At 41.2% G+C, this 14,460-nt stretch overlaps 1 protein-coding gene across 2 annotated transcripts in view; it reads left to right on the plus strand.

Annotated features, from left to right (window-relative positions):
- LPGAT1 (lysophosphatidylglycerol acyltransferase 1) overlaps window positions 1–6,110 on the plus strand; it is a 60,566-nt gene extending 54,456 nt beyond the window's left edge. For both annotated transcript variants that reach the window (XM_039568695.1, XM_019282343.3), the window contains one exon: window positions 316–6,110. In XM_039568695.1, coding sequence (XP_039424629.1) covers window positions 316–467 — 152 coding nt within the window. In that variant the 3' untranslated portion in view covers window positions 468–6,110. The remainder of the gene's footprint in view (window positions 1–315) is intronic.
- Window positions 6,111–14,460: the final 8,350 nt, after the last annotated feature.

The following is a 14,460-nucleotide window of genomic DNA, read 5'->3' on the forward strand; positions in this document are numbered from 1 at the left end:
TCTCTGCAAAGGTTGAGTACAGTGATAGCAGCTTCTAAGGAATGCTTTCAGGCTTATACTTAAAGCTTATAAGGCAATTAAAATTGTTCATAGTAATGAAGATATGGGGTCGTGTTTTGTTTTGAGGTATTTTATTTTCTTGAAGGTGTCTGGTAATGCTGGAGAGTCTTTCATAAGTTTGACAGCATAATAGAGCAGTGCCCAATTAATTGTGTGTGGGCACCATTGCTGGGACAAGCAGTGGTGGTAAAGAATCATGCAGTAAGGCTGTCATTCCTGTGCAAAGCATTCAGTGTCTTTTCTTTTCTCTTGTAGGAGCTTTTCCACCGCCCCAGGGTCAGACAAAGGCGATTTCTCGGGAGATGACCCTCAGTAACCTGTGGCTGGTTGCCATACAATCATTTGCATTTTTGTCAGGAGGGATGTGGTACTGCCTCTTTCAGTATTTGTACCATTGCCTATTTTAAAAGCGGAATGGGACCTGAGGACACAATGGGAATCCAGGCTCTTGCAAATGAGTATCATGTTGTATGTGCAAATGTGAATATTCAAGAGTAAAGGAAAATACTGGATGGACTTTTACCTCTCTTTGGGGGAATTTTAAACTCCACTAAAAGTGAAGATCAGTAACATAGTGACCTGATGATGTATTATTTTAAGAATTGTCTGTATTTTTAAAAATGTATACTCTCACCCACACTTAAGCAAATTCAGCATTTGGACAAAAGGTGCAATTGTACAACCACCGTAGAAGAATGTCTGTGACAAGAAAGCTTTGTCACCACAAGTATTTCTTGGCATTGTAGTTAGAGCTCAGAAAATTCAGCAACTTGTCTCTTCAGTAGTGTGTACAGCATTGGTGTGGTAGAGATTCCTCATTTGCACAACGTGTACTTATTGCAGCTCATTGTGCTGGAGTCAGAGATCCTCGACAGAGCTGGTGGAGGTGTCTTTGTGGCTACGCAGTCAGCAGCTGTTGTACCAGACACATTGATCTAAACCAAACACCCAAATAAGATCCAGTGTCAGGTCTGTCCTGTGAGGAGCTGGTCCTCAAAAAGCATTGCAGCATCACAGTGTGATTAAAAGCTGTCCACATGGGATGAATCAGCCCATCCCTGCTGTGGTCTTGCCATCAGCTCTCTGAGTTCTGTGGGCTACCAGCATCTCGTGTTATAGGGAAACTTGGAAAATACAAAGTCACTCGGTTAAAGTCCCTTTTTGTTCAGAATACAGCTCAACCCTCATCATCAGTTTCAAAAATGCACTTTTAAAGGTGAAAAAACAGTGAAGGAAAGACATAAAACTTAGGGAACAGAGGGAAGCTTTGTCACGCATTGGAGGGCACAGCAATTCTAGCTGTTTCTGAAGGTCTGCTGGTGCTGCTGGTGATTTTTAGCCACCTTTGTATTTTGTATACTGCAGTCCAACCAAGGTGACCTTGGAGTGGTTTATAGAGGCCTTTTTCTCCCCGCTAGTTGCAACAGTGCTAAATATACTTGTGGGAGAGTTTAAATAATTCAATGCCAACCATCTTAATGTTTTGCTAAAGAGTAATAGAAGAAAAACTAGTTTCGTAGAAAGAAAAAATAGGTGTAATTGCTATCATAAATCTGTAGGAAGATACTACTGAAAAAATAAGTATGGTAAATATTCTGAATAACTACATGGAGGGCAGTATTAATTAGCTCACCACTAAAATCCTACTGCTAGAATCTTACTGGAAGAAGGATGGGTAGAACTGAAGGGCAGATGGGAACAGAAGACACTTTCAGATGTGTAGTGCAGGATCCTTTTGAAAGGATGTCTGTGATGTACAGCCTTACTTCTGGCAGGTCTGGTTGGCATTGTGTTTATGTGATTATGCACAGATTTGTGAGAACTGTTCCTAAAATAAAACTAATCTCTCTAAATACAGGCAGGGTAGCCAGAACTTCAGATGTTGGCATACTGCCTTTGACAGAGTAATTTTGTTGAGAACAAAGTAAGCCCTCAGTAGTTTTGGCTCTGAGCTAGCAATATTGATTCCCCTTCTGTCTCCCTCTGCTGCTACATGAATCACAGGAGGTGGTGTGCAGAATACAAAACCTTGCCAGTGTTCCCGTTTGGGGGTGGGGGGGCAAAGAGTATACCAAAACATGAGGCAGTGCCAATTTCCATGGCTTTGTGGAAAAATACCTTGTCAAATATGCCATCCCTGCCCCCCCACATGCAGCAGTGGTTGCTCAGTGGGGATGGATGCAAAATGACACACCACAGTAAGGTCCCCTGAAGTGTGTGTTCCCTCCCTGACTCCACAAAACCACTGCAGGCTGGAGGCAAAGGACAGTGGTTGCCAATAGCTTTGTGTTTTAGGCAAGATGCTGTTCATAAATACCATCTCTGCACCCGAATCCTGGTGTAACCATTAAAAAGAGGTAGGTATGCCCTTATAGGGAGGGAGTCTGGGGAGTATTTGTTGTTTTACATTGCTCTTGCTGAAGTTCAGCTGATGGAATGAATGTATTTAATCTGTCATTGTACAGGGGGGTGTTGGGGCAGCCCAGCACTGTTATGTGTAAGTAGTTATTTCTGCTGCCCATGGGACTGACTCTAAAGACTGCCAAAGGCAGGTGGCAAGCTACTCACTGCTGTTCTCCCCCACGTAGTTTGATCAGAACCACAGAGATGCCCAGAGTACAGCTCATTATTTTGAGCTAGGACAGACTGGAGTGATGCAAAAAGGGAAGTTTATATAAGCAGATTGCACAGCAGTTACTCACATCAGGAGACTGTTCCTTATAGACCCTGTGAACTCCATGTAAGAGCATCTTGTTTTTTCAAATGCAGTATTTTTATTTTCTTTCCCCAGTGGGTTGCAGTCAATAGTGAGTGTTCACGTGCTGCCTCAAGAAACTAGCACTGCGCAGTAATGTTTCAGACAAGAGTTTGATTGATCTGGTCCTGTTCATTTTCACTTTGTTCCTCTGTAGTTCTTACTCTTGCGAGATGTTTGTTTCCAAGCGCTGGTTGTTGTTTCAGTAGGGTGAGGAAATGGTGTCAGGTGGCAGGCTTCCCCTCCTGCCTGTGCTGGAAAACGGGAAAAGCACCTGACACCGCGGCTCCTTATGGCCGAGTTGCTGTGGGTGACACCAGAACGAAACCATTGGAAAGCAGCTCTGAAGGACCCTCCCAGCATCATCCTGGATGCTGCTTCATGAAAGACAGTAAGTGAGAGAAAAGTTTTGCTATGAAGGGAAAAACGTACAATGGATACAGTATGTAGGAAATTCTGTGCTAAAAATACCGTGCTGCTCCAGACTGGAGCTTAGCAGGCGAGTCTTTAAAACATGAATTCCTGTCGGTTGCAGTTCAGTTCTACCTTCTGGCAGTTGGCTGCTGTTCTGGATGTAGTGGGCATTTTGCTTTGCTATCTATGGGTTGCCTTCTCTGGAGAGTTCAAAATGTATTTTGATTGTGATGTTAATGAACCATACAGTTGATCACAAATTAATATAACACTGAATTTATATTAGGAGAAAAATAATGGAAAAATGTGTAAAATGATCAAAAATGAAAAGCCCACAGAAAAAATTCTAACTGAAAGCTGTTGCACGCAGAAGTGAGAACAGAGCAATTTGTATGCATTGCGAATAATAAGGATGGTTCTCTGCCAGGGTTGCCCACAAAACATCTCCACATTTCTGTGTTTAATTGTTCATAAAGAAGTTGTTAGAATTGAAGTTGTGTCAGTCCTCACGGTTTAGTTTTGCTGCTCTGTGAATCCCATGATGTGAAGAGCACATGCCCATCCATGCCAAGCAGTTTCTTCAGTGCCCTGGGGTGAGTGTGCCTTCATTTCGGTCTCACTTGGGTTCCACGCGTGGTTCTGTTGAGTCTTGCAACCATGGTGTCTCTTCTTCTTCTTTTTTTCTTTCCTTTTTTTAAGTTGCTCTCAGCAGATGTTGAAAAGTGAATTTTCAGTTTACCTTGCTTTCCTGGACAATTAAAAGCTTCCCTCTCCCTCCTCCCCCAGCGTCACAAATAAGGTGCATCTTCTTGCAGTAAAAATAAAGCGATCACTGTGGTACTGTTCATTGTTCACTTGGTTTGCAGATGATGTAACTTTTTGTTGTGTGACACTGCCATAAAGTGCTGATAACTTTTCTCACCTGTTTGTACACGATAATAACAGATACCGATCACTGTGTGTGACAGGATTCAACTGCTCCGCTTTGCCTTGACATAAATTTTGGGACCAAAGGTACTTAAAACTGGGATTTCCAAATCACAAGCCCAGGGTTGGATGCATTCTCTTGACAGTCAGCTGGAGATTCTGTGGTGATCTGATACAATCACACAAAATAATTATACATCTGGGATTCTGTATTTTTTTGGAAATAATGGAGCCATATGAAATAAAGGGTTATTTTGCAAAATTGCATATTTGATAGTTTTTACACTTCTTTTAAAAAATACAGAGCAACAATGGGAAGAGCAAAATGGAAACCATACTCTGGTTTAAAATGTCTGCATACATTAGAAATGCTTCTGAGCAGCTCTGCTTTTTCTGTAAGAACTGTAACCTGCCTGGCTGTGATAGAAGTCATTGAAAGGATTCTATGCATTTTAAAGTTAGACCTTTTACTTTATCATGAGATAATGACATAATTATTCACTGAACAACTGTCCTATTAAAATGAGTGAGTTCCTTAAAATTACTCCACCATGATGCTCATATTGTATGATGAACAGGCTTTTTTTTATACCAGTTATCTTCACCTCAATTGTCTCCTTCCCTTCTCTGTTACCTGCATTTTTGTTTTGTGTGATAAAATGGATGTGGAAGCCTGGAGTGACTGTCAGTGGTTTTGCGAAGGGCTGGTCATGTTTGGAATTACTTTGCTGAATTTATTTCATTGGGTTTTTTTTATAAAATCTTTCCAGTAGCCAAGATGTTTTTCAGAAATGTAGACAGATACCAGAAGCAGCATTTCTCTTTTCCCTGGGCTTTTTTTTTTTCCCTGTGGCAAAAATGGAGTTGATTTTTTTTCCAAGACTGTTTCATGTGATTCTGATACTTAATAGATGAGAAGATTTTCTTTGATGGTTGTATTTATTGTGCTTATAACTAATGGATACACAACCTTTACTGTGCTTACCATAAACACAACAAATAGTAAAATAACACTTTGGTTCACTGTCCAGCTGCAGTGTTAATTTGTGATAGATTGTTTATTAGGAAGGACAGAGAGACAAATGTTTCAGTGCCAGAAGTGGTAAGGGGAGGAGTGGAGCAGTAGGGGGGAGAGGGGACAGCAGCTTCTGCAGCCCTCACTTGCTCCAGCACCCGCTGGAAGCTGTACCGGTGCCTGGGCTGCAGAGTTTCTCTGCAAGTCACTGTAGCAATGAGTCTCCTTAAAGTTTCTGAGAGCATAGAGTGTGCCAAGAGCAGAACCTGAGCCCCCTTGACCCTGGTTTGCCTTCTAGAAGGACGTGACTCCAGCCTTGTCGGAAGCAAGGCTATCGTCGGTGTGACACCGCACAGTTATAACGAGGGATCTGTTTTTAAGCAACTGCAGCTGGGCAGAGCAGCACCAGGTGGGACAGCCCCGCTCACTCTGCAGCCCTGGCAGCTCTCGCTGGCGATGGCTCTTGGCTCCTGTCACCTCTCATGTTCACTGCTGGGGCCCAGCTCTGCAACTCGTAACGAAGGGAAAAGGAACTCCTTAGAGCATCACGAGACATCTCGCACAATTTCCAAAGCTGCGCCATGGTTGTAGTGACGTCTACCTCTTTGTTTCCCTTCTGGGTTTTGTCTTGTTTTTCTGTGTGGTGTTTTTCTGTGAGGGGTGGGGGGAATTAGGGAGCAGGGGGGAAAACTTGAAATCTGAATATTAAGGCACTGGTGGGGGATCCAGTGCTTAACCAGCCGTGTTGTCATATTGAAAAAGCCATTGTTTTTAATTCCTGCCTAGTATGAAATGTTTGTTTTAAAAAAAATCCTTCCTGCTGGAAAGAAAAATGTATTTTTAAAAAGAAAAAACATCCTTCTTGGCTATGTCAGCTGTATGAGTTGTGACCATATCATGACATGCTGATCAGATAAATAAATTTTTATCTCTCAGGACTGTACTGTATTTTTGCTGTTCTGGTAACTGTCAGCTTTTCTGAAAAGATGCTCTCCATTTTTAAATACCACTAATTTCAGCTGAAACAGCAAATAAAAAAGGTGTGTGAATGTCATGTGCTTACTCTGGTTTACAAAGAACCATTTTTGTCTCTATTTAACAAAAAAAAATTGTTCAAAAAAAGATACTAAAAATTTACAGGTAAAAAACCAGGCACATGAGGGGGTCAGGTGTGTAATGTGCTGCAGTTACTTCCATCTCAAAGGTAAAGAAAAAGTATCTCCTGGGGGAGAAAAAAATGTTTTCTTGTCAATACCTTTCTATAGCTAGAATCTGTTAGTACTTCCCATATATCCTTGGGCTCTCTGTGGCATAAGGAAGAAGTCTCTTGGGTTGGTTGTCCTTTCTGATGTTGGTCTGGTTTTGTACCAGGTTTGATGAACACTTCTCCATGGGCTTGGAGAAGTGGTGCATCAGAAGTTTCAGAGCAGCTAGTACTGGGATTTGGTGCAGCTGAATAAAGGCTGCCAATAATTTTGCTTAAAAATAAATCATCGAGTTTGTTGTAAATGACATTATTGTGTAAGTATTAAAGGCTGATAAGAACAGATAAATGGTGGATTTATGTGGATTAAAGGTGGCAAGGAGCTCACTGGATGTTTATGTGAGGATTTTTAAGTTTACCTTGGGAAACTTAAAAGTTCCAAAAAAGTGGGTATTGTGAAAGGGATCAATAAGATCAAACTCTGGGTCTATACAAAGAATAAATAATAAGCTAACCTCAGTAGGGCTCTTCTGTGTGCCTTTGGGAAAAAGCAACACTGGTCTTGCTCAACAAAACTACAGGACTAAACCAGATGGCAAATGTAGCTGATTATAGTTGTTGACAGAATATAGTTGTTGTTTTTTTATAATCTCACTTGAGAACATCAAGGAGAAAAACTAAAAAATCAGTTTATACTGAATTACTTTTGAAGAGGAAATTTTTCATTTGCAGATGGCTAGTATAATTCTGCAAGTCTGTTCAACTGTGTACAGTATTTTCATAAATTATATGAAATAAACCACAATTTTTTTATTACCAATTTGTTGTTAGTGAGGACAAGTTACTGAGTGGTCCAAATCACTTAGTGCAGTGTATGTTTGATACTGAGCAAAAGAAAGGTCATCTAGCCACAAGGAGTAGATGTCTCCCAGGAAGAGAAACTATCCCAGAACACAAGAGTTGGGAGATTCTGGTAACTGAGGGTTGCATTGGCATTTCCACTGTAAATAAATACATAGCAATAAATAAAAGGGCCGATTTGACCCTTTGAGCAGATAGACCACGGAGGAGCAGAGGGTAGTAGGATTTCCCTCTGCAACATTAGTGAGACCATATATTGAATATTGACTCAAAACAGCAAGGCAAGATGGAAGGGAAGAGTTTCTAATGCAGTGTTTCCCTCCCCACAGCCTCCTTGTCTCCAGGTGAGGCCTGGCTGGCTCTGAGCTGAAATGAATGCTGCCCAGTCCCTTAGTGAGGGTTTCTCCACCTCTGAGGGGTGGCTGGCTGCTGCTTCCAGCTCTTCCCTTTGGTGCAGCTGCCATGACTCTCCCAGCTCACTGGCTTCCTACACACTGGACCTTCTTTTGATGCTTTTGCCCCACAATCTTAGTTGGTTTTCATCTGCTCAGAAGCAGCAGACGCCATCACACAACATGGTAGAAGGTGAAATGCCGGATTCAGATGCACTGGCATTAAACACTCCTCCTGATTAACCTCTGTCTCACCCTCACCTACCATCCCTTTGGAGGGGATGGGACCAGTAGCACTGTGAAACCCACAGCCTGACAGTGCTTCCCCCCAGGGAGAAGCTGTTGGGTTTTCTACTCCCTCTGCGCTTTTGGAAACACTGAAGATGCTTTTGATACTGTTCTTGTTGTGTTCCCTCCTCTCTGCATTTCTTTTAGGCAGACACACTGGGTCTTCCTCATCAGCAAGGATTTGAAGGGGAGAAACCCAGAGCTGTTGGATAGGGGCTGTCCTGCACCTCTGCCTTTAAGTGCACAAGATGTCAGGCATCCTGAAAGAGAAAACTCCCTTCATTGGATGAGATGGTAATTTTCCTGCACTGAAATGCCACACTTAGAATCTGTTAGAACAGAACTGATGGTTTGGTTTGCTTTTTGGTTTTGGGTTTGGTTTGGTTTGGGGTTTTTTGCCACTACTCTGACTAAATAACTTTCTTGCAGCTGGCAAAACCAGTGGAACATTTTATGTGCAATGCTCTGCTCTGTTACACCATGGCTGAATGATTTTCAGGACCTCACCTGACAAGCAATTTTAAGAGCCTTCAGAGCTGAACCTTGTATCCTATAACTAGGGTGGGATTGCTTTTCCAAGAAACTCCTAAGCCAAAACTGGTGACAAAAATAGGTGTAAATAATAATTAATATTTAGTAGAGTCTTAAAACTAAGCTCTGTTAATTGCCCACAGGCCTGCAGTAATATTTGCTGAAGCAGTTTTGCGTAACTAGCACTGGATTAATTTCTGTCAAATAAATTTTCTCCCACTTGTTTATTCCAATATTAAGTGTTGATTCCACTGTCACTTAAGGTGGTAGCTAATGGGTTTTCTTACTCTAGCCATTCCTCTAGGGAAATACTCACAAGATGCTGTTTGATGTTCCATGTTTGCACCACAGCTGTTCCCTAAAGTTCAGAACAGTCAGCCAAGGATTTGCTAAGTTGGGCAGAAGCACCTGTAGGTGAGAACAGTCACCAAAAGTTGTGTCTAACACCTGCTCCTGGTGAGGCCCTTACCCAAGTCTCTCTGTTGTGCTGAGAGAAGGATCTAGGTCAAGATTGATTTTTAACATTAATCTTTGAATAAGCCTTACACACACAAAGTGAAGCTGTACCAACACAACCCCTAAAAGACCCCAGGCAGAGAGAGTTAAAGCTACAAAGTTAATCTGGAAAAACTTAGTTAAGAGAAAGAAGGAAGTCTCGTCTGCTTAGCTTATCCAAGGGTTAAGTAAAGTACGACTGTGTTATGTACAAGTACTCAGCAGGTGCTGTCAGTCATAGACTCCAGGCTGGAAAAAAAGGCTGAAGATGCAGCAGTTCCGTGCAATGAGCTGAGCTCAGGATGAGGAAGGGAAAGAAAGCCCCAGCTTGGGCATGTGTTCAGTTCTCCATCCCTTAAGTCTTGAAATCAGAGTTGTTGCCTTACATGTTTTATTACAGAGCGGAAATAGAAGTAGGTACTGTTTAGCCTAATTACAGAGGGAGGTTGTGACCTACATTATGCAGGTAACAAGACTAAATAATTCATGGGCTTTGGCCCAGAAGTCTGTGAAACTTAGATTAGCAGCTAGATGGCAAATTGCTTTTCTGTGCTTTTACCTTCTCAATGCAACATTCCTGTTTTCTGCTCCAGGCTTACACACCCTGATCCTGCAAGAAATAGCAATAAATACCATGCTAAATTTTCAGATTAATAATTTTCATCTGTGGAGTAACTATTGAAATGTCTTCCTTTCTTATGTAAACACAGATGAGTGGGGCTGCATAGAGAATCAGGGCCCAGATATGTCTGAGCCATTATCCTCATACCCAGAATAGCCAGGACAAGTGCCTCAGGGAAAATTGTAAGGATCCCTGGAGTGGACAAGCGTCAAATAACCTTGCTATATATAGGAATTTTCTTCCTAACCCTTCCATTAGAAGTTGGCTTATGTCCTGGCCCACTGAAATTTACATCCCTGTTTCGTTTTAGTTTTCCTCCTCACTGTCAAGGCTTTGTTGGTTTTCTCTTTGGGGTTTTTTTGTTGACCTGATGATTTTTGAGCTTTGGAAGGTTAATGAATCCTGCAGGCCGTAGAGAAGCTCTGTCAGAAGTCCACTTACTTTCAGAAAAAGCTTCATTCTTTATAAATCTTCTGTGTTTTCATTGGTTCTTCCTTCCCTCTTGTGTTATGAGAGATTTTAAAAAAAACCCAAGCCCTGATGTAGCTTTTTTCCTCTACCTTTCCTGCTTTTATATCCTCTGTCAGTCTACCACGACTGAGTATTTCTCTGAACTATTTAAATTTCTGTTCTCATTGTGGTAGATCCATCACCTGCATAGTTAAGTTCTTTCTGGATTTTTATTACAACATTCAGAGAATTGATTTTCCTATCAATATAATTTATTTAAATACTTATCCATACAGCTTGATGGTGAGAGGATTAGATTTATTAATGGATTAGTGATTTCCTGACTCTGATGACACATATAAATCAAACAAAAATGAGTTAGCAGCTACAGAACAAAAATTTGCTGCCAACAGTTTTTAATTTCCTACACAAAAATATGCACATTTAATTTTATTGCATAGTGAAGAACACTAAAAGCATAAAACTGTTCCCTAAGGTAAAGTGAGAACAGGGAAGTTGCTCCCTTCATATTAATCTTTCTTTTAAAAGCATTAAAATGAGGTTAAGTTTAATAAGCTTGTGCTGGTATCTCCCTGAAATTTTTGAGATCCTAGGAGCTGTTACAAAAACCAACAAACTGCTAACCTGAACCAGAGCCACTGGTCAAGAGCTCTTTGGGGAACTGCCCTATCTCCTAAAGGATCTATGAAAAGTTGGCCCCTGATTTTTATTTGCAACTCTTTAATTTGTTATATGGAAATAAGTACAAAATATTCAGTGAAACCAAAGGATGAGGATGTGGAGAAACTCCAAACAGCCATGAAAAAGGCTCCTGACCTTTATTTTCTGGTTTGCATTTCTCTCTGCAGCACTTTGTTGTGTAAGGAGATATTAGATATGCTGGGTATGGTAATGCAGGCAGCACAGCCAACCTGAGTGTATTAAGGGTAGAAATCACAAGGTCAGAAGTGCCCGTTGTACTAATTAGTGCAATCCTGACTAAGAACAGTTACATGACTTTATTTTTAATGAGCACAAGGATTATGGGAATTTAGATAGAACAATAATCTATTTTTATCTGGTATTTTGTGAGCTCAGAAGATGAATCAGGAGTAAGCTGCATAGTAAGACAGCCCAGAGCTGCAGCTAAATTATCAAAACTGCAGGAACAAAACATTCCTTACTTAGAGCACTGCATGGAAGTCTCCAGGTTAGGGCAATAACCCTTCCTTGGTATCAAAAATATGTGTTACAGTGACACAGTGAAGTACAAGTGTGGCACCCACTTCAAACATTAAGAGAGGTAAGACACGATTTTTTATTTCTTTTGTTAACACTTGCAAGTGTTTGCAAATCCAGAGGGAGAGAAAAAACATTTTGCCAGTGGTTAATTATACTTATTTCTTCTAATTACTGCATCATCTGCTATTGAAGGCTAAGAAGGCTAAAACTGTTAAAAGGGAAAAAAGTAACAGCAAAAAGGAGCTGTAGAAAACTGCAGCTTTTCAACAGATCAGTCTGTGTTATAATCTGACAAAAAGGGGACAAGCTTATTATTTTAACTTCACCAGGGATGCTTTGAAGACAGGTGGTGGCTGTAAGGAACGAGATGCCCCATCTGTAAATTGGTCAGTTAGTTGCCATTACTGCCTGTGGCACTGGGTCAGAGAATGCCCCAAGGCAGCACCACGTAGGAGTTCCACAGGCTGAAAGCAAACCAGAACAAACCAACAGTAAGACTGCTTTGCCTAAACATGGCAACTGAATAGGCATCAACTGAGAATCCACTTCTGGCTCTCTGTAATGACTCCTGTCGTGCTTGGGTTTTATTGATTTTTAATCGTGATTCATATAAAAACAATCAAAAATTAATAATTACATAATTTTAAAACATTGTGCCTTCACAAATGGACTAAATGTTGTCAATCCAAAAGGCTTTATTTGAACACCCCTATCTTTCAGAATCAGGAAGCAGGATAGTACACAGACTTTCTTCCTGGAAAGAACATGGTATTTCAATTAAAAAAAAAAAAAAAAAAAGAAAAAAAGACCCACCCCATATTTCTTTGAAATAGGAGCCTGTGCTCTTAGGTCACTGCTGTCTATATATGCCTCAAAGATGAAGCTGAGTGTCAATTACTCCAGGCCTGTTCCTGTCATGACAACTGTTACTTAGGGCTAAATTAAAAACCAAGCACTAAGGTGCATGCAGGAGCCTTGGGGAGGTGTTTCCATAAGGAATAGGAGTTGACTTACATGCTTATGTAAAATATATGTTCTCTGTATGAAAAGGCTCTGCACTGGGATTTGCTTACTCTCTTTCCTGTCTCGTGCACTGGCTGCTGGTACTTAAATCAAACATCAAAGGTGGTGTCTCCGTGCCAGGAAGACGTTTGCATTGCTGCAAAGCTGGAGGCAGACAAAATCAAATCAGTGGGAAAGTCAGAACAACTTTCTACACCTTGGGACATGGCAAAGGGGACACATGGCTTTTAAAGGATCATTAGATCAGAAAAGGATGGGGATAGAAAGCCAGCTTGTTTCCTCCACTGGGCTCTCTCTAAATGCAGCCTAGCCTGGAACCTGTAACCCATGCAGGTTAAAGTGGGTAGGCACAGCATCTGCACTTTGTCAGCTTAACACCAGCCCTTGAAAGTCTTTGGGACTGGGTTCAGAAAAGTAAAGTGTGACTCTTTCTCCTGTCCTTACAAACCACAGTAAAACTTTTCACACTTTTCACCACTGCTTTTATCCCCACCTGAGCAAAGCCACACGTATTTTTAGGAAGACCAGATCTCATGAGGATACCATCTCCTTAGATAGGTAATTCAACAAACTGGCACTCTCTGGTAGGTCTCTGTATTCCCCCACATTTTCCAGAGAGCTGAAAAGATAACAAAGAAAAGATAACGAAGTGCACCCCGCTATCCTACATGAGCTGGTTGAACCATTTGCAATACAAGCATTGCTGTGGACAAAATATTTTCTGGTGATTCATCTTAACTGGGAAAGTAGGGTGAGTTCTGGTATCCTGTAGGAATTAATATTAACAGTTGATAATTTAGGCTTTTTTTGATATTACCTTTTCAGATAGGACATAGAACAGGATTTTTCTTATATCAGAATGTGGCATTAATGCCAACAAAACTTAACTTGGGTCTGATTTAAACTGTGCTGCTCTTAGTCAAGTAAATTCCCATGGTACTAAAAATCACTGGGTGATTTAACTTTTGGATTGCTATTTCATGTCCAGGATCCTGTTTTAGGTTGAAAGCAAGTTTAAGAGCACCTGGAGAAACTAAAGTTTAATGTAAAGGATAAAATGAATGTTTCAGCTTGTACAAGGCTTTGGGCTGCTCAGTTTGTTTGTTCTTTGTAGTCCAAGGATTTGCCACAAACAGTTGCACAGGCTGTCCTGTCTTGACCTTGGGCAAAGCCCACAGTTTCTTTAAGATGATAAATCTCTGCTGAACACTTCCCAAATGCAAAATCCTTCCAGAAATTATCTGCCACAACTAGAGAGAAATGCATTGTTTCTATCCAATTTCTACTTGAAGGTTGGAGAACATTTCTCAAAGAACATCTGGTAGGCACCAGCTGCATCTGCATTGCTCAGTGCCTTTTTGTCTGGTAGTGCAGCCTGACAGTGTTACCTTGCCTGCTGCATTCTGCAGAGGCTCAGCTACCTCAGTCCTTCAGGTCACTGTGTATCTTTCTTCCAACTTGCATCACCAGTGGAAGTTTCCAGTACTGAAATGTTACGAGTCCTTCATCCCCTCCAAAAGGCGATATATAAATAAGAGGATTATTACATCTGTGCTGAGATTTTTGGACCTGACTTGTTTGTTATATAAGATCTGTCAAACTGGTTGCTGTCCTCAGTTTTCTCTGATGGTGCAGCAGGTTACTAATCATGTTGCATTCCCCTGATCCCTGATAGGTATCTGGTATTTGATAAACTGACTATCAAACAGATTTACTAGGAAGACCTGGGCTTTCTGGGGCATTGGCTTAGTGTTGGTACCACTTGCTGTGCTGTGCTGGCCCAAACAGGAATTTCTCAGGTCAAGATCTGTGGGATCACGAGCTTCTGCTCAAGCAGTGACTGAGAGATTTTACAATAAATGTTTCAGCTGAATAGCCAGTGAGATGCTGCTCTTTTATCAGCCTTACTTTCATCCTGCTCACCTGTTGTCCCAGAGCTGGGTAAGAACTCTGCTGACAACATTCCATCTGGATTTTTCGCTGAGTAATGACTCACACTTAAGCCTCAAATGAGGAGAAAGCTCACTTATCTCAGGACTGCACCCTAAAACACAGAAAATAAAGAGGCTGGAAGGTGCTTCTATTCAGCTGGGTCACAGACCTACAAGAAAGACTTAGGAAGATACTTAGAGATTGAAATCTGCTTTAACATTTAGACAAGAGTGCAAAGAAAAGGCAGTT

Source organism: Corvus cornix, chromosome 3 (assembly GCF_000738735.6).
Source record: "Corvus cornix cornix isolate S_Up_H32 chromosome 3, ASM73873v5, whole genome shotgun sequence".
NCBI lineage: Eukaryota > Metazoa > Chordata > Aves > Passeriformes > Corvidae > Corvus > Corvus cornix.